The sequence below is a fragment of the Notothenia rossii genome (assembly GCF_949606895.1).
Source record: "Notothenia rossii genome assembly, chromosome: 1".
NCBI lineage: Eukaryota > Metazoa > Chordata > Actinopteri > Perciformes > Nototheniidae > Notothenia > Notothenia rossii.
The window spans coordinates 23,406,388-23,427,652 of NC_136912.1; the positions used below are offsets into that span (position 1 = coordinate 23,406,388).

Below are 21,265 nucleotides of genomic sequence, written 5' to 3' on the forward strand. Positions count from 1 at the left end.
TTAGCAAAGTCATTCAGAATTTCTTCTTCCACTTTATCCACATTGCTATCATTTTCTTTAAGACGTTTCAGCTCATTAACCTTCTTGGTGAGCTGGCCCACCTTCGCTCTCCTTAATCCTCTTTGGCCTTTTCCGTGGGCTTTGGCCACATATGGCTCCTACAATATATGTTCCAATTAATTGAGAAAAATGATTCAAGAATAATCCTTCCCACGTGAATGATGTCATCATTGCACCATCAGTCGAAAATGATCTCAATAGCATCTGTTTATCAATATGTGGCATCAAGCATTATAAAAGTATAATGATTTTCTAAGGGCAACAGCTTCATATTCAGTTGGAAGTGTGAAATATAAATTAAATGAACTCTCCACACAGGAAGTGAGGGAGAGAGTGTGTCAAATGGGTAGGGAGAGGAGGGGCTGTTTGGGGGGATGTGTTGATGCTGGCATAGACTGAGGAGAGGGGGGGGGGGGGCTAGGAATGTGACCTTGCACAATCGCAGCGACTCCTGTACTGTATATGGAGGGGTTGCAAAAAGGTGGTGAGATAAGCCAGATTCAATCAAAGAAAAAGTAACAGGAACTACTGTAACACCGGTCATGAGCTTTATTGACTTGGCTCCGGGCAAAGGGACCTTCATTAGATCTGTCAAAGAACCTTCTCAGATGAGAGCAATGTCCTCAAAGGGCGTGTTGCTGCGGGGTATAAACAAGGAGAAAGGAGCGCGGGTCACAACTTAGGAAAGCAAGTCTTTTAGTATGAATGCTGAAATGAATTGATCTGTGACAGTCTTTAAATTAAGTGGAAATTTGTGTGGAAATATGCCCACTTAGAGGATTGATAAAGCAAAAAGCTTGATTACAAGTTCTCTGGATAAACAGGAATCTCAGACACCATCTGTTGCTGAAAAGACTGTTTGTTGTTTACCCTGGTAATCAAGTATATATCCAACATTCTTCAATAAATAATCAGTTTGACATTTAAGGAAATACTCTTAGAGTAAGATGAGAAGATTAAGAGCACTCTCATATCTGCAAGCCAAATGTTGAAAGGATGATTGTCTTGGCTTAGCATCGACTGGAGCCAGGCAAAACAGCTGGCCTGGCTAGCACCATGGTTGTGTTTTCTACATTTCTGTTTGTATAACAATCAGACAAACTAAGTACAGCTTGTATTTCCAACATTTTGAGATTTCAAGTCATTTTAAATGATATATTTCCTTTGGGTACTCAGATTTGAGTTGTTTTCTGGTAATTTAAAAGATGAGTAATGGTCAAGCTGATGCACCAACAAAAGGGATCTTTCAAAGTGTGTAATAATACGATGACAACAACTGGGATATCCAGAGGTCAACACCCAGGCCACGCGTCACTTTGTGTATGTGAACAGTAAAAACACAGCTGCATTTAGCATCAGCTTTAAATACCAGTAACACAACCTTGTCACTGGACTTCCAAGAAGGGAAGGGTGGTGAGTAGAAGGGAAATGAGGGATACAAGAGAGAAGGAAACAAAAAAGGAGAGCCAGACAGACAGGAATGATGAGACAACTTATTCCCAGGAACCACCAAATAACTAGTCTCGGAGTACGCCTCCCATACAGGACCCCTCTGAGGGTGCTTAACCACTTCCTTTTCCCTCAGTTTTCTTTTCCACCACCTACATTCTAGGCTAGTACTGTAGACTATGAGGCCAAGAGTCCAGGTAAAAGGGCAGGACTGAAAACTGCTGCTGGTTGGAAGTCCATCATTGTGTTCTGTTTATGTATTCCCACTGCTTTATATTTAGATCAGGAAGGCGCAGCCTGGTGCCTCTAACCTCAGCCACAATCAGGGAGAACAAACTATATACCATTTTAGAACCAGGAATCGCTGTGAGCTGTTAACAAGCTCCAACACTGGTGGCAGAGAGAGAACTAGAAAGAGAAACACAAGAGAGAGTTACACCTTCAGTTTCCCACATTTTTCTGTTGCGAGTTGAGAAAGAAATCTCTTGATGTCAATTGCTTCCTGTAGCTTCAGCAAAACCAGTATCATTTGAACAGTTCAGGTAAATAATCTGTAATCAATAATGATTGTATATCACTAAGCCAAACAACATTGCATGATTTATTTATAAGTGTTTATGACATTTGACAGCTGAAGACCATGCCAATAACTTTTTATTAAAACACAGTTGGCCGTGTAAAGTTATACTAGAATTACAAACTTGTGGTTGTATGCCTACACCAAACTTTTAGGTTACTGTTCCTATCATTCACCTCCCGCATCAGAAGTAGAGGTGAACCAATAGGGTAAATTGTTTGGCTTGTTTGGTAGGAGAACCAAAATTCAATCAATAATAAATCTATATGAAATGTCTCAATGTCATGAATTGAGTCAATCCTGCATTTTTATCCACCACAGATTAAAGCATTACAATTGAATATTAACACGTTTCCTATCTTTCCTCCTAATCTGCCCTCTCTCTTTCTCACACACAAGGTAAACCTGTCAACGTCCAGGATGAGAGGATGTGAGGTCACAGAGCTAAACAAGCTGCCTCTGAAGATAAGCACTGACTGATTTCAAGACAGATCTTTAGTGAAACACTAATTACCTCCATATAGATCTGCCTACACGTTTACCACATTTAGTATGTTCAAGCTTAAGACATCATTTGAAAGCTCAATAACTTTTCTTTCTCAAACCTTTCTTATTGTATGAAACAAAGAAGAAAATAAGACATTTTTAGTTTTCTCTTTTGCTTTATGGACCTCTCTATTGTCCATCAGTTTCCTCAATATGAACAGCCATGAGTTGTCCACAATAGACTTGAGAATGGTGACATTGAGACGTCTAGCTTCAAAGGAGTTCATTGGAACATATCTATAATCATGTTTACATCAGCCTATACCATCATACAGTGTAAATATACGCTTTTTAAATCTGTCAAACCAACTACTTAAGTTTGATTTCAACATCGTACATGTGTATCAACTCACCCAGCACATTACATGCATCATCTCCTCGACCATGCCCAACCGGTGATAAACATCGTCATGCAAACTTGATGCATGACGGTCCTAATCATCTTCAGATGCTATGAAGTATGGAATAAGTTATGTCATTGCCATTCCAGTGCATGAGCACGCTGCAGGCCTCGTGGGGCTTAGACTGCGTCACAGGAGCTCCATAAAAACACTTCTAAAAAACAGGTTGTCAGTTGCAACTGCATGTAGACACATCCTCTTCGTGCACAGGAAAGCTGTGACACTGGCCACTCACCAAGGTACACCCAGCGCCGCAGGGAGGTCATCAACTGAGCCATTACAGAGCATCGGCTGTGGAAACTTCTTGTTGATCACTGGTGTGCTTCCGTTGTCACACAGATATTCAAATTAACCATGAATGAGCTGTCTTTCATGGCAGAGCAGCAGGAGCCTTAAGGGCATGGTGTGTGATGTAACACTGCAACAAATGTGTCATTCCCAGGGGCTTAAATGTTGGAGATACAGAGGGGGCTTTGATGTGTCTCAATGAACACTGGGCTTTGTACTTCATCAAGTCCCCCAAAAGTCAGCCAAATCCCAATCGTACTAACCCCCCCCCCCCCACTCCACCATCCAGAGTCCTGGGTTCCATCACACAGGCCCAGAGATGAAGGTTACATAACTTGCTTACAGGAAGTCAGACTGATTTAAATGAAGAAAAAATGACCATGAACATTTGAGTCCTTTGAAGTAGGCACAGTGCGTTTTTTGCAAGCTTTAGCACGCTTGTTAAAAAAGTTTAGAGTAGACCAAAAGGTAGTGCTCAAAGATACACACACACACACACACACACACACACACACACACACACACACACACACACACACACACACACACACACACACACACACACACACACACACACACACACACACACACACACACACACACACACACACACACACACACACACACACACACACACACAATAACGAATGACAGCTTCTGCACATTTCCTATGACATGTTTTCAGCAAGAGGCGGTAATTAGAGTGAGAGACAGAGCGAGAGTGAGTGAGGACTCCCAGCAGGATTTGAGAGAGGGGGGGGGATGAATGCCTCGTCTCCACGTCGAACCACCTCTCTGGTATTGTTTACCAGTGGACGGACGACACGGGGGGGTGCTTAATGAAGACTGCTCCCCTGCTGACTGTCTGAAAGTAGCTCTGTCCATCCATAGCTTCCTGATGACCCTGTGCATTACCGGCAGACTGCTGACAGAGAGGTCGCAGCCAATAAAGCGGGGCCAGTCTCTACACAGTGGGTGTGTTCTCACGATCAATTGCTATTTATCAGAAGGATGTCAGGTGAAGATTTATAACAGTAAGCTGACAAACGATACCCAAGTCAAGTCACAAAAGCATGTGTGTATTATTGGATGGACACATCTTAGTACAAATTCGTAGTTGTTTTCGATATAAGAATATTCTTTTGATCACTGGAACATCTCAAGAAAAGGTAAGTTCAAGATGAGGCCAAAAGGTAAATAAATACAGGTCAAGAGTTTTGAGCATCAGACACGACATCCAGTCTGGTTCTTATCTTCGAAAGGGCGACTAGCTTGATGGTTTTCAAGATGAGTCTAGGTTCTTATCTAAACTTGGATCCCGTTTCTGATAGAACCAGAGCCTGTCCTCCCCCATTCAACCCCTCCCTCCCCTTCTTCCTTCCTTGGCTCTTAATGTGAACACCGGACAAGGCTATCAATCAGAAAGTGTACGTCTGAATCTCTTCACAACGCAACAGACCAGAGCACTTTTTCCAAAAACACGTGACAAAATAGTGAAATAGAAATCTACAAATACGCAACTTAACACTAATATTTGAGTGTTGAAATCTGTGAGTAGACTAAAGACACAAGAATGAATAAAAAAGCAAGGACTCACCAGCTTTTTCTGTCTCAGGAAGGGTAGAGGTGCTCTATGAACAAGAAGAGAACAAAGATTATAATTGAATGAGCATCATTATAAAAACATAAAGTTAAATGCCTTGATTTAGCAACCTCAAAATATGAAAACCAAGTACTTCTTCAGTTTGATGATATGGTGGGTTACATTTTCAATCCCTTTGCATGTACTGCCTCCAAATCTCTGAACTTTTTTCATGTATGAGCACCAGGATACAGACAATATTTCTGGGCGGGTTTCAAGTGTGATTGTGTCCTATCCAGTCGACCCATAAATGTGACTAAAATAACCAAACAGATTATTAAGCAATGATTGCAAATATCCCCATGTCCTGCCTTGCCCTCTTAAGAATGTGTTGCAGCACACACCAATGAGACACGTGTAGAAACACAATGTGCCATACAAAGAAACAGTGAGAACATTGGTCCTAAAACTCTGTAGGCTACTGTATGCATAGTTTTCCGATGCGCAATTGTCATAATAACTGGTCACAGCAGATAACAAACCCAATAGAGACTTTTGAACAAATATCACATCATTAAGAGTCACAGCACATTCTCCTCTGATTCAATGTTGATCCAACCCTCATATAGGTAGTCTGGAGAGCAACACTGATAATATCGCACAACATATCTTGTTGCTGTAGTAGATTCCCATCATTCTACGTACGTAACATTCCCTTCTTTGGATTTGTTGTAAGTTTTTACTACTGCTTGAAAAGAGGGTTTTTGGTAAAGATATAGCAGTCATGCTTCATATCATTGGCAAAGTGTGTGTGTGTTTGTATGTGTGTGTGTGCATGGCAGCAGTCAGTTGGAATGCAGAGTTCTTTCTTGCCTCTGACTTTTGACCTCAGGTTTCTTTGCTGACCCCCCCACCCTGACCTGTTTTAATCCACACTCCCCTGGAACAGATCAGACAGGACAGCGTACCTTCTCAACAGAATTGATCCACTTAGCCTTCGGTGTGCAGAATGTGTAAATATCCTATTTTTCTACTGATATTTCTATTCAGATAAATAGCCTCCTCCATTTTTATTTTTTAACCTCAAGTCATTAAAGTGATGTAGCCGTGTCCTGCTGTGGCTACTTTAAAGCCTGTTTAACCCTATGGCACCTACTGACACAGCAGATTCAGGACAGCAAAAGCCACACTGATTATCATGTTAAAGGAATAGTTTGACATTCTGGGAAATATGCCAAAGGTCACCTCTGTCTAATTAAAATATGCCTACCACCACCCTTAAACCTCTTCTGGTTGCACAACAACCTCAAATTGACTCTGGGCTCTTGACTGCTTTTGACCAATTAATAGTCCAGTTTCATCCAACAGGCCATAAGACTATTAAACACCTGAACTTTTCCACAAACATTCATAAACATTCATCTGTTTGCTTTTAGTAAATAATGTATCCAATATATCATTCAATTGACTTGTATATAGACTATTTTTGCACTATTTCTATTCTATTTTATGTTTATTTACATTCTTGCACAGCTCCAAACATTCTCTTGTACTATTCTATGTCCTATATATATGTTGCACTGTTGGAGGAGCCTGTGACCTACGTTTGTCATTGCCATATCTACAATGTAGCTAATGTGCAAATGACAATAAAGCCTTGAAACTTGAAGCAGCTGGGATTGAGTCCATTGATCTCTCTGTGAGCTGAAGGTGTTCTTATGTTCCTAAGCATTTTGATTAATATAAGCTTTTTCGATTGACTTATTCCAAACAATATTTATTTCCCAAAATGAGTGAGTGAGTACACATTAAACTTTAGAAATCTAATTAACGTTGAGTACTGTAGCTCTCTGGAATTTCTCCTTTCATTTCTGGGGTTGATAAACAGATCAAAATTAAGTTATAAAGAGCGTTACATCCACTATAAATCATTTAGATTAGTACAGAATAAGAGGCAAATATTTGTCTCCACAGGCCCTTTATCTCTTTAAGATCAAGAGAGTTCTTATATCTTATGATGAACCACCACAGGCATGAACAGTCTGCTGACATTGAACACAATGCCTTCTCTCATATGCAAGTTTGTTTTTGCTACCAAGTTGGGCGATTACTGCTGGATAAAATGTTGTCTTGGTCTCAATCTGTCTCGTTCAGATTTCATAGAAGCCAGTGGTTGAGCTTTTTGCGTATACAAACTTGATCTTAAATCTAAATCTTGAAGTGGTGCATCTTAGTCTTTGTGTACCTTTATAAGTGTGTGAACATGCCTTTGTGTTTAATGTGTGGGCAAAAACAGCATTAATCACTTCATAGGTCACCATACAGACACAAGGTGAGTAAAATATCCCCTCTGGACGAATAGCTTTAACATTTATTGCTGATTAATGACCTATAAAAGACACCAGGGAGAGGCCAGAGACTCCCACTCACTCCCCCGTCACTAAATCTCCAGCACAAACAGAACAACAACAGTGAGGCAAAATCAGAGACTGATTTATATTCAGTGCTGTTTCAGCTGTTGGACTGAAGTTATACTAGCACGGTGTCCTCGCTGCATATACATGTGTGCAAAACAAAAGATAGTTTGATATTCTGTAAAGACAACACTAACAACTTGTTTTGATTTTGACATTTATCAATTACATATAATAAGTTCCTGCATGCTAACAGGTAACACTGTATTTTCAAAAAAAGTGTATTAATCCGCTGATGAGAATAGTCACTTCCAAATATCTTAAATACTTAATATTTTAAATACTTAGATTATATTTAGGAATAGGCTCTGGGCTGAGTGCCAGAGAACATGTAGGGAAGTCTGAGAGTAACAAGACAGATGGACTAACATCTTGCCCGGGTTTAGTCTCTTTGTAGGATTTCTTTAAAATAATAAGACTATCTGATATGACCAGCTTTATCCTTTATGATACATTGAGATTTAACCTCACATAGTAGGCTACCCTTTCTGTACTTTAATTATCAGCTACTTTTGCAAATCCTCAAAAAGAATAGTCTTGAATATTTGAAACAACATGTGAGGTCTGTGTTGCATTTCTGCTTAGCACTAACAAGACATTTTAGTTGACCAGTGTGCGCCCTTCCTATTGTGTAAACACCACACCACGGGTTCCTGCCAATGACCCATGAAGTCACTTACACAGTGTAAATCTCACCTTCACATCATTTTCTGTTTTCGCTCATAACAGCAATTACAGCTGAATAAATGTGAGTGAGAGACCACAGAGCTTGACAAGAATGTGAATGAATGGGTACCAGCAAGTACCAGTGTTTTCACAGAACCACGGTCACATATTTTCCCGATGGTTAACGGTGTTTCCCCTAACATGCCACAGTGCAGGTTGTCCCAGTGTGGGGTTGTTCGGGACGTGTCAGGTGTCCACTGGGGAGCTGTAGGCTGCAGAGCTCAGAGCGTCAGCTGCCTCATTTACTGCCACTAATTTACTGGAAGTGGGTTGCGTGGGCGGCACAGGGGGTATGGTATGTGTTTGCTTTACACATGTCTGTGTGTGTGTGCGCGTGCGCGTGCGTGTGCGCGTCCGTGTGTGTGTTGTTGCTGGAAAACATGCAATAGGTTCATTATTGCTGTAGCAGGAAGTTCAGTTAAGTGGGTTTTATAACATTCAGTTTGAGTAATGATAAATTGCACAATTACAATCAAAAAAAGTTATTTCAAAAATCATGGACCAAAACATTGATGTTATGTTTTAGGTTTTGATTAGTGTTGAACCCAACAAGTAGGGCTGAGGGTTGTTTGGAAGCGTTAAATACTTGAGAATCACTATGTCTAAAGTTACACAATGACAAAAACGTTAAACCCATAATATTCCCTTTTAAAGCTACATCATGTTTACATGAAAATAACAAAACAAAGCCTCCATATTGTCTATAGCTTTACTTTGACCTGTCATAGATGTTGGTATTAGAGGCTACTAACAAATAAACATGATTGAAGTTCAATACAGAGCCATTGTAACAAATAGTTTTCCGTCCTGTACCCAGTGAACACATTGTGTACAGCTGTGTGAACACGTTGTTCTGTGTGAGTGAGTTAGTCGGAGATGTTAAGCAAACCATTGGCATGTGGCTCTTGCACAACAAATCCCAGCAGTCCACCATGCCTCTCTCAACCCCCCACCACCCTCTCACCCCCGGCCTCACTCATGCACTACAGCTGTGTGTGTGTGTGTGTGTGTGTGTTTGTGTGTGTGTGTGTGTGTGTGTGTGTGTGTGTGTGTGTGTGTGTGTGTGTGTGTGTGTGTGTGTGTGTGTGTGTGTGTGTGTGTGTGTGTGTGTGTGTGTGTGTGTGTGTGTGTGTGACCACCCATGGTCTGTCCTGGCCAAGGATTAGGGGGCTCAGGCTAACCCAAACCTTTTTCTCTACCACTTAAAGCAAATGGCTAAATTGGTGCAGATGGCTTATGGTCAGGTAAGCTGGCGGCCCCGGCACTAGACGTATAAGATAATGTGTGTGATAGCGGGAGGACAGACATTGTGTGTGTGTGTGTGTGTGTGTGTGTGTGTATGTGTGTGTGTGTGTGTGTGTGTGTGTGTGTGTGTGTGTGTGTGTGTGTGTGTGTGTGTGTGTGTGTGTGTGTGTGTGTGTGTGTGTGTGTGTGTGTGTGTGTGTGTGTGTGTGTGTGTGTGTGTTTGTGAGAGAGTGCATGTGCACGCCTGTCCAGGGCCTTTGGAGATGTTATCTGGAGCTCATTTCTGTTTTTGACTGGCATGAATGTGCTCTTTCTGCCCTGCACTTATACAAGAATGTATTCTCCATGCTCTGTCGACCCCCGAGTGCACGTGTGCAGAGAAACGTGGGAAAAAATGTCATTGTAGCCTTCTCCTTCAGGAGAAGTTCAACGCCCCCCACCTTATACTTTCTTCCCGCACGCCCTTTCCACATTTTAATAGTTTCCATATGTCAAACTTGAAGTGTGTCAACAGGAAGTGATGTGATGACTTGGTGTAATGATGCGTTGGAACATTTCCTGTAGAAGATGTATATTAGTGTCCAGATGTTGGTTTTAACCGATATTTCAAAAGAAAACAACTTTCTAGGAAATGTGGTGAAATGTCTCAGTAACATGTACTGACGTCTTGTGTAATGCTTGATGCCCAGGTGAAAATCTTTTTGAATTGGTGCACTTTTGCTCTGTTGGAGTAAGTTGTGAGGAGGTTAATGATTTTACCATATGCACTGTGTACTCAATCACCCACACAGAGAACGTCAGCTGAGGCCTGGTTCTTCCGCTCGACCTTGAGTTGTGAGATATGTTCTGTGTGGGGCAATGTTGGCTTAAAAAGAGTGAGAAAAGTCGATATGCACACAGACAGACACATATTTGTCTTTGTTTACAAGAGTAAGCCAAAGCAACAGGCTTCTGGTTTCGGGCAGTGTCTGGTGGGGTTTAGTGCTGAGCCCCTGGAGCATACACTGTGGACTGGCCCTTGGAATCCATCACCGGAAGAGAAAAACACTTAACTTGTCTGACCAAAAGAGTCTTCCCCCCAAAAGGGAAACCAACAGGTCATCCTCAAACTTTACCCCTGAGGTCATCTGTGAAGGTAGTAAAGCTTGCTCTTGTGCATAAATAGAAATGTTCATCTTTATAATGTCTAACTTTAGATCAAAGCTTACCTAACAATAGCTGTATCTGCATAACCACCCCCAAACATTTGGTTGATATTTTGTATATCTATTAATGATTCATGCATTACCAGTACTAAAAAAGGCAAACCACTAAATAATGCCATGAGAAAAAGTATCAATGTATCCTTTAAGTATTTATCCTTCAGAAAAAAGCTTTTCTTTATTATGTTACCAAGAAGCTCCACAAGTGGTTTTAAACACATCGAGTCAAAAGTTTAAAAATAGATGCCAAAACAAATTAGACTGTTTTATTACAGTTGTTCTATTCCCGTCTCATTACTCTGATTAAAGGACAACATGTGTCACCTGTTTCCTCCAAGTTAAATGTGTGGCTTATGGAGCAGAGTTAACAGGGATAAGTCTTATGATCCCTACTGCACCAACAATGCTAGCCTGTGGATTAGCCGCTGACATTTTTGGGCGAAAGCAGAGAGTGGGTTAACAACACAGAGGGATTAGACTGTCCTCTGCAGAAGACGGTAGAGGCTCCACAGCAGACACCAAGCTTACTGACATACGAGAAGGACCGGTGGTTGAGACCTTGCAGGCTTATAATGTTGTGAGATATACTAAAGAATGCACACTCTTGACCATCTGCTTTACAGGGCACTGCATCGGCTGCTAAGCTAAACACTGAATGTTGGCTAAACATTACAAGAAACACACTTTCTGGACATGAACAGTTTCACGTGCCACGATAAAGATATCAGCTAAATAAAATAAAAAAAGCCACGGCAACCACGAATTAAAGAACACATCATCAAAATTAAAATGTTAACAGATGTTACAGTTAAAAGTAAAACCCTAAATCAAAAGCTTGAATGAGTGTTGGCCTAAATTGCACCTGTACTGGTTTTACAATAAATTCCTGTGTGCATGTCTCAGCATCTATGAATTTGTGTGTGTGTGTGTGTGTGTGTGTGTGTGTGTGTGTGTGTGTGTGTGTGTGTGTGTGTGTGTGTGTGTGTGTGTGTGTGTGTGTGTGTGTGTGTGTGTGTGTGTGTGTGTGTGTGTGTGTGTGTGTGTGTGTGTGTGTGTGTGTGTGCACGCTTTTGAGAGTACATTTGGTTTGTTTGCTCCTTCTGTGATTTATGGAGGTTCATTATCATTGGGCTGCAGGGGTGTTTCCAGATGCCTGCATTATTCAGTCACCCTTAAGATGTACTGTCAACAACTAACATCATCCTGCAACTATTCTCTGTGCCTGTTACTGTCTACTTTACGTAATAGATGTGCGTTACGCTTCATTGACTCAGTGCGTGCCTTTTACACTACCAACATGTACTCGTTAGCAACGAACACAGCACAGTGATGTTTTCATGTTGGATGAAGTACTAGGATTCATTTAAGTTTGGAAAAAAAAAACACATGGAGCCATAAATGGGGATGATGGGGAGTATGTTGTCATAAAAACAAACAGAAAGAGTTGCTATTGAGTACAGTGGTGTCAAAAAATGTATTTGAAGTTTGACTTCCACAGAAGATGCTTGAACTTTGTCAAACAATTAAGCATATTTCAAATCAATTTGAGAAATGATGCAGTATGCACACTGATGCAAGCTGAAACATGTACACACACTTTTCATGATGCCATGTTTTGGCTTTGTGTTTAACTTTGTTGTTTTATGAGACTTTGCCAACTATAATAAAAAAAATATATATATGTATTCTGTATTCCCTTCTTTATACTGTTCCTTGATAGTTTTATGGAATGGCTATAGCCTTGAATCTACACGAAAAACAAGACTTCCTTGTGGGGGTTGATGAGAAGTTAATTTTCCACATCCTGTCCCAAACACAAGCCTTTTCTTTTTTCATACCCTCTTTTTTCAAACCCCAGCAGGTCTGTGTTTGTCTCCTTGTTACAGCTGTGCTCAGCAGAGGAGTGACCTTGGGGACAATTACACCACACAAAGCGGATAGCGTGGCCATGACTAGAGCCACTACTGGCAGCCCATGTCGGACTGAATGGAGGTTGGCTCCATAGTTCACTAACTCATTATGGCCCTCAACAATCTTTTAGCCAAATAAGTTAGTGGAATGTAGGCAAACAGGATAATGCCTGCTGCACATGGTGTTGACTATTGACCTAGGACGGGTAAGACAGAGAGTCTGGAAGCTAATTTAATGATAGATAAAAACCAGTGAAAGTAGAAAAATGTTGAGTCTTTTATCTCTGTGGGACATTGGGAAGGCGTGGTTTGAATAAAGGATGTTTGGGGACTCTGAGGCTGCCAAACCGGAACAAAGAGGAAGGACAGAGCAGAGATCTTTTAGTGACCTTAGCACGCAAACCACAGCACTTCTATTGTCTGCCCAACTACAGACAGATAAAGAGCGACGAACATTCATCATCAGCTGATAGGGAATAAAGTATTTCTGACATAAAATAAAAATATCTCTCAATCAATCATCTCTCAAAAATATCTCTTGAATCCAGACATGGAAACTCCGGACATTGGTAATCTGGTACTTTCAGAATTGACTGTCAAACAGCGGCAAAACAACTTATGGAGATGACACAGGTTGTGTTTGGAACGCTGTTGTCATAGAGACATAATACAGATCCAAAAATGGGGTCAAAGGACACCCTGGAATGTTTACCAAAGAAGATGAGGGCAGAGCCTTCCTGGACACCATACAGTGTATGACAGACAGCCATGGTCTGTGACTTTGAGGGGACTCAGGGTCTGTCTTTCTGGTGGGAACCCTCCGCGCTGAGGGTGACTGATGTGTTGTTTCCGACTGTAACATTTAGAGGAAGGTGGTCAAGGGTCAGCAGCCTCCACCCGCCTCTGTGGCTTGGCACATCCTTTGCAGCTATGGAGCTCTAAAAATAGAGTCGCATAACAAATGGTTTTGACACCACGCATACCTTAGGCACTAAAGATTATACTCAAAGACACATTAATGATGGCTAATACTGCTATGAAAGGCAATTATACAAATCCTTAAACAATTATAACAAAGCCACCACCACAAAAGATGGGAAATAATTACATCACAGAATGGAATCTGTCAGTGAAAAAATATAATTACAGTTGAAACTATTTATTGAAACTGTTGAAATTATCAAAACTCAACAGTTTTCGGAAACACCAAAAAAAAATTATAGATATGTATTGTTTCAGATTCTTAAATATGTTTATTTTTCAATTTGTCATTGTTTGATGGGATTGTAAATTGACTGGACACAAAACAGTAGACATGGGACAAAACAAAACATTTGACAACCTTACCTTTAGCCTGAGCAACTTTGTCTTTTGTTTCACATTTTATAGACGAATCAATAAAGAGTTAGTTTCAACCCTAAATATGATATAAAGCCAAATCAATAGACAACTGTGAGTCTATAAACCAAATAAAAGCCAACACAACAATGCACGTAAAATAAAAGCAAGTAATAAGAACCTGCCAACAAAAACACTCTGGGGCAAAGAATAGCCGTTCCACCAAGAGAAAAAACACCTGCTGTGGCACAACATCCGCTAGATGTTAGCCCCACATTCGATGCAAGAATAACAGCCACCTGCTGAAAGCCAACAATAGCCACCAGAGCCAGGAATCTATTCACTTGAACCCAATGTCTTCTCCACTGCAGAGAGGGCACAACACTACCTAGTGAGTGTCCACTCGTCAAAAACGTAAACAGTCACATACCACCACTTCATTTTTTATCGGTGGGACAGAAAGGACAGAACACCACAAGTGTGTGCTCAGTACGATCACACCAAAGTGACAGCGAGTGCCAGGATGTGTTGGGGACAGTAAGAACACACAAACGCACTATCCTAAATGTTTTTGGTTACACTGTAAAAAAGGTCCACATACTATTCATTTAGTTTTACTTCTTGGATCTCTACTAATAAATTACAGAAGTGTCTAGGGTAGCGATTTCTGTGTTGATGTTTCCTATAAAACAGGTTGCCCTTACCATTGTCTTGCCAAAAAGATACATGTTGTTTGCTGTCCTGTGTAAACTTGCAAATACCTCTTGTAATGATGGATGTCAAGACACGTTCAATGCATTATATGCTTGCGAGAAATGTAGGTAGCACAGAGCCAGTGATTTTTTTTTCTATTTTCAAGACTGTCTTTATATGTAGAACTCAGTATATTGGATTACATTCTGTTCATAGCAAAAGCTTGGTTTTCACTAAATTATTAAGTATTTAGTGTGTTTAATAACTTGATTGTGTGGGACATTTAAAATGTAATAATTGTTTTAAAAATAAATGTGTTAAAGTTAATTTTTTAGAACAAAGTACTATTTTATAAATGAATTAATTATTATTCTGTGTTTGAATAATGTATTATATTATCATCTTGTACAACACAACCTTGATATCTGGTTGAATGAAAACCTCAACCCCGGTTCTTCCACAAAACGCCTCGTGTTTACATCATTTAAAGGATTTGTATTGTCTCGCTAAAAAGATTAGGTGGGCGTCCCAACACTTTCAGATTGAAAGGACTCAACAGTCCCTTCAACAATTAACCACTGCGAATCCCCTTCATGGAGTCATCATCTATTTGGCCTCAATCAATCACCCCGCAGAGCCTCCACTGTAAAAAGCCTCCTATTAGGCGCAGTGAAAGCACTGTTTACCCAAGCTTAGTGAGTTACCTGAGTTACTGCATGGAATAAAGGATGTGGTAACAGTTGACCACAGACATCACACATCACAGAACACGGTGCTCTGTCTCCCTAAAAGTAACCGTCACACATGCATGAAATATTGCTTTCCTTCGAGACAGCATAAGAGTTGTGACGTTCAACAAGACAAAGCAATGTCAACAAGGAATTGCGAGAGATAAGTCAAGAATTTCATCAAGGAACACTGATATTTCCACAGGTTGCAATGTTTTGCTCTAGCTAGATAAGAGAATTGTTATGGATCTGAAACATCCTGTTCCCGGTTTAGGGATATCTTATTATGCATCACCACATCATAAGATAAAAACAGGTGAAAACTGTTGTTTTTTACATGTGTTCCAACTATTGTAAGCTTCCTTGAGGTTTCAGTCCACTGGCTACCGGCCTTGTTCGCTTTGCCCTGTGTCTGAAGGCAATAGCAAAGGAAGTTGACAAAGTCATTAAGTGAGCAAGAAGGCGGTTTGAAGACGCACGTCTCACTTGAAGCGTGTCCCACCTCGCTCCCCCTTGCCCTGGCTTTTCACCCTTAGAGCCCCTTTCTGACCCCTTTGTTGGGGCGAAGAGGTCTAGATCTTTGGAACCAGCTAATTATAGAGTTTAAACGTCTGCTTGGCTAAGCCCTGAGTGCCCGAGGACATTCCTACAACTGGGTGTTTCACTACAAGTCTATGTGTGTGTGTGCTCCCTCTAAGCTTCCTGATTTATTTAAACTTTCAAAACGTTTTTTTTTAGATCAGTTAAGATATAATGCAAACAAAATACAAAGAAAAGGGAAGGAAAGAAAGCCAAAAAGGGATTAAAGAACAAAGATGAGTTATGATGTCTTAATGTGTCTATCAAGCTGTTCATAGTTAAAGGTCCCATGTCATGCTTTTCCGGTTATTACCCATGCCCTTGTGTGTTATGAAGGTTTTTATGCATGTAAACGGTCTGCAGAGTCAAAACCCTCAAAGTACACCCTGTAGCGAGTAAAACTCTAACACAGAAAATACCTCCCCAAAACGCCTCGTTGGAGATACGTCTCTGTCCATTGATTCTTCCGGGTACCGCATGATGTCATGCGTTACCCGGAACCAAATGGACCAATCCGTGGAGCCGTTACGTTACGCCCCCGCTGATTGGTCCAAATTGACCAATCCACGGACTTCCACTCAGTGCATGCAGCTCGGGTGATCTCTCCTCCCTGGCTGCAGGCTGATAACAGACACTTGGGATCGCGGCGAAATTCTCTCTGCAGACCCATTCTCACAGCGTTTATCAACCTTTTTCTTACTCAATATCAAGAAACACTTATTGTTTTTACTTCGGCTGTGACTTTGTGTGTACTCAGGGTGAGTTTGGCTGTGTTTCGCTGTCGCTAAACAAGGAAACCACACCTCCACGGAGCTCAGCGCGATTCATAACGTCCCGACCAATCAGAGCACTGTGCTCACAGGGAGGGTGGGGGCTGGAGCTATTGGAGCTATAACGAGCCGTTAAAGGCAGAGAGTGAAATTCAGTAAATACACATAGTTTACAGAGATGCTGTATGAGAAACCAAAGTGATTTTGGAAAATTGCACAATATAAATCTATTCTAGTAGACCTCAACAATGGAATTATGATCAGTGGATATGGCCATGACATGGGACCTTTAAGATATGCGACGTGCAGTCTTTCCAAATGTGTCATCTCATGACCTGATGATTAATGTTTAGATATACAGTATATTGGTATATCTTAGAGATCTGACTTACCCCACTTTTAGGTATTGCTCCAAGAGCTGGGGTATATTCTGAGGTGGAGGCAGCAGGAAGGTATGGATGGGGCGGGCTTCGTGATGCTGCTGGGACAGATCCAGCCTCAAACTCCTGTGCCTTTGAAAGATAAATATTACAACTTAGGCATTACATCGCAAAAAACAGTTTTATCCCTTTTATTCAAGTATTGCTTCAAAGATGATCAAGAGCATAGTTTTATAAATGTAGAGTACACTACACAGTGCATCAGGAGGTCATTGATATAGAGTAGGGATGGGAATGATTCATCTAATATTAAAAATTATTATTTGAATATGAGAATATGAGTTATGAATATTTGTATTGTAATTTTTGTTGGGAGGGGTGCCTAAATTGATTACATATTATCAAATGGAATAATTCAATATATACGACAGTGCCATAGCTAAATGTGTGAGGTCTAAAGGTGTGTTTTTCTCCGCTCACCGGTCCCTCACAGCAGGCAGAGCTGCAGGTGCTGATCTCTCTCTCTGTCCAAATCCATCAGAAAACCACGTTTTTTTTAAGCATGAAAGCTGTAGGCCTATAGTTGTCAACTGTTCAAACTGTGATCACCAGTTCAACACATTTGACAAATTCACTTGGTTTCTATACTTATTTGAACATGTATTTATTTATTTTTCAAAATATATATATTTTTTTATAGGATATGTACATTTTGGTTAATCGGTTAATCGTTTTTTTGGGGGTCGAATATTCGAATATACATTTGCTTTCAAATTCCCATCCCTAATATAGAGTGTATATAGGCATTGCTAAGCCTCAAAATGGCCAATAAAGGAGAAAATACTCAAGATAAAGGACAACATAAAATATTGAATAGACATAGGAAATGTAAAATAATTGTATAAAGAGTAACAGCAGGGTAACATGCAGGTGTGTACCAGCAGCTGTCTGCGATGGAGGGTCGGCGTGCTGCCCATAGAGGAGGTGGCGCAGAGGGCATTCTCAATTTCCTGGTCCAACTGGTCCAGCTTCATCAGCAGCAACACCATTGAGTCCAAACGAGCATGCTCACGCTGAATAAACAGACAAATCACAAGAAACAAATATGAACATTGCATCGTATGTGATTGTATGTCATAAACGTGTAGAGACACGAAAAATCTGTATTCATCCTGATCAATAAGTAAGAGCCTTGCATTGCGACTCTGCCCCCATGCACAAGGTTACTTTTCTTTTCCTGCCTTCTGAAGTATTAAGTGTAGGCATGGCTTACTTTCAAGTGAACGGGAAAGCACCTCAACATACTCTAAAAAACAATGTATTACTTTGGGTGTTGTGTTGAATGTTGAATGTAGCCGTTATCTGAGAACTTATATTTTGATAAATCAGTAATTAAGATAATAAATGCATTTTCAGTTTAGGCTACACTTTGTTGAGAAACCTCAGAGATAGCTGCTTTTTATTGAGGTCCCCTACATTTTATTAAAACATGTCTATACTTTAATGAATGTAATAGATGTATCTGCTTCCGTGCCTGACAGTATTGCTTTTAACATAAAAAATAAAGGATCCAGTCTAGTTGGCGTAAAGGTATTACAATCTTAACAAAGTCCCTAGTTATTGGCTTTACTTTCCTTACAAATCAAAGACTCCAAAATGACCTTGATCCAGGATGTATCAACATTTTACAAATACACCGATCCGTCTTAAAATAGTCCAGGTTGTTTCCCCTGCTTTTCCAACATCCTTTGCATACAGTGTTTATCTCTTAAACATATGACTTTCAGCCTTAAAACATTCCGCCCATAGTCTTGTATTCTGTGTTGAAAGAGGTTTTAATTAGCATTCTAAAGCTGCAAACACAAGTCTCACACTGACCTCAGGTGGTGTGTCTCTGGTAAGACAAGCTCCATGACAACCAGCCCATCTCCACACTCCAACTTCCACTCTGTCTTTGTTTGCTATGCCTCAATCGTGAATAGTTTGATAAACTCTTTGCTGAAGTTCAAACACTTGTTTATTCCTTTTCTGGAGTTCTTAACAAAGTACTTTATATGTTTTATTTTCCTTCTGCCTGTTATTTATCCTGGCTCTGGGTGTGGCTCCCTGTCTAAGCTTCTCGAGCAAGAAGAACCAATGACATCACACAGCCGGCTCATTAGTCCCAAACAAATCTTGTTACAATCTCCGCAAAAACGGCCTGTAAAATACTTTATAAGGGTGAGCTCATGGGACACAGCCACCGTAATTGTTGGGGCAGAGGTATAGAGTCATGTTAACATGTTAATATGATTCCTTCATTGATAGCCATGAAGAGACAAGAAAGGGAAAAGAGAGAGAGAGAATGACATGCAGAAAAAGACAGCATTTGTCACGTGATACATTAGCAAGGCATATTATTGTTTAATGTAGGCTAAAGTAAGTACTAAACAAAACCTGTGACACAGCTCATGTAGCTCAATCTTTTTTAAGTTAAGTTTACAATGGGTGTGTGCAGATGATGACATGCATACAAGCTGTGACTAATGCTAATGTGTGTGAGGCTGACAGTTTTATGGATCCTAGATAGAATCTGCATCACGACAACCAAGCCCCAGCTGGAGCTCTGCGCCCGGCTTCCTGCTCCATCCCTAATAACGTCCTATGACTTGGGATTACATTTATTTTCCAGTTAGTGCCAAATTACCCTGTCAAAAGCAGTTCCTATTGGGTTTGCTGAGAGCAAATAGACATCGGGGGCCATGTGTGTCATGGAAATGTGTCTCAAATTGATGCATTCATTGGCAATCCTAGCTAGTGGCAGCGCACATTGTTACGTTTTGTCTCCTTGGCAAAGTATCACAATGAAACATTGTATCGTGGTAAAACAATGACATCTTTACGAGGCCTCACTGAATGAACAAAAGCATCTGGCTCGAGATGGCAATAACAGCCACAAAACAGCAGAGTAAAAAACAAGTGCAGTGCAAAGTCAGGCGCCTCAGTGAGGCAACGTTTTTTTCGGGGGGCATTCTGGCGGTTTGGGTGTTCTCAGAAGGTTTCTTTTCTCTTTCCCATCTTTTGAGGTTTCTGTTACATTCCTCTTCACTTCCTGTTTTTTGAGATGGGAGACAGTTCCCACACTGTTTGAACTCTTAGACCCCCCCTTCCCCTTCCCTTGCTCTCTTTTTCAAACCCCCTCTTACACCCTGTGGCCTGCATCCCATTTTTCAGACCTGTCCATTAAACTGAGGGTCTTTATCTCTGTGGAGCTAAATATAGAAGATTATGCATCAAACTACTATGTGCAAACACTCTGTTTAATGTAGGTTTGTCATTCATAAACAGTAACCAAAAGCATGAGGGTTTGATATATGAAATATGGAGAGAAAAGAAGAGAAAAAGCAGACAAAGAGAGCACTGAGATGCTGATGTTGCCAAGTAGTCTGCTGTCAGATAAGCGACAGTTGAGCCAGTTTGGCCCTGGGTCAGGATAAAGCCTTGTTGCTAAAACAAATAAACACAGTAACAAAGCCCAATATCAGGTTCATCTGAAGCCATTATGCAAACCAGATGGTTTCATTTCACAAACTAAATCTGCAACAACATGTCTCACGAGGGACATAATCATTTGTTAGTACAATTTCTTATCAGAGATAATTCGAGGTTACTGTTGCTATTGTCCACTTACAGATATTAACATCAGCTAAGTAATGACCTTCATAATAATAAAGACTAAAAAGCTTTTACTGCTCTTTATATCTATCTTATGTCCCAAACTCCCTTAGGGACGTTTATTTAACTAAATCATATCTTCTTAGTAAACTGGCCTCATAAAGAATGTAAATCCATCCCATGGCGATAACCATGTGGTGCTGTGGAAGAGGAGGCAGCCATCACCATATGGTGGATGAATTGCGTTGGCGCTTTCCGGTGTAATGGTCGAATTTCCCCACATAAGTACCAGGAGCCAACTCTTTGGGTTATTTAATCAAAAGGTTGAAAATCATCCTAAAATTGAAACTAGAGCCAATGGTTATAAATGGTTTTCCATGTCCGTGCAGTGGACTGCGATGTCTCGTCTGTGGCAGCTTAAGGTAATGATGTCAACTTTCGTCATTACTGAAAAGACATCCAAGATTTCTTTGCTCGCTAAAATCTTATTATATATGAAAATATCAGGGATTACACAACTAATATAATTTTCAGGAACTCAAACCCAACCAGAGTGTCCAATAATGCATCATACCAACTTGTGTTGGTGATCGCATAATGTTACAGTCAGCATCATAGCTCATGCCACACACACCATTTAAGGTTGAAAAACATGATCTTATT

General features: G+C 40.6%; 1 protein-coding gene across 7 annotated transcripts in view; it reads right to left on the reverse strand.

The window, feature by feature from the left end:
* dlc1 (DLC1 Rho GTPase activating protein) overlaps positions 1 to 21,265 on the reverse strand; it is a 94,594-nt gene that overhangs the window by 60,699 nt on the left and 12,630 nt on the right. For 5 of the 7 annotated variants that reach the window (XM_079657028.1, XM_079657023.1, XM_079657025.1 and 2 more), the window contains exons 3-5: positions 17,887 to 18,021; positions 16,961 to 17,080; positions 4,919 to 4,952 (exon numbers count right to left, since the gene is read on the reverse strand). In XM_079657028.1, coding sequence (XP_079513154.1) covers positions 4,919 to 4,952; positions 16,961 to 17,080; positions 17,887 to 18,021 — 289 coding nt within the window. The remainder of the gene's footprint in view (positions 1 to 4,918; positions 4,953 to 16,960; positions 17,081 to 17,886; positions 18,022 to 21,265) is intronic. The other 2 variants (XM_079657026.1, XM_079657024.1) reach the window with 1 other exon arrangement.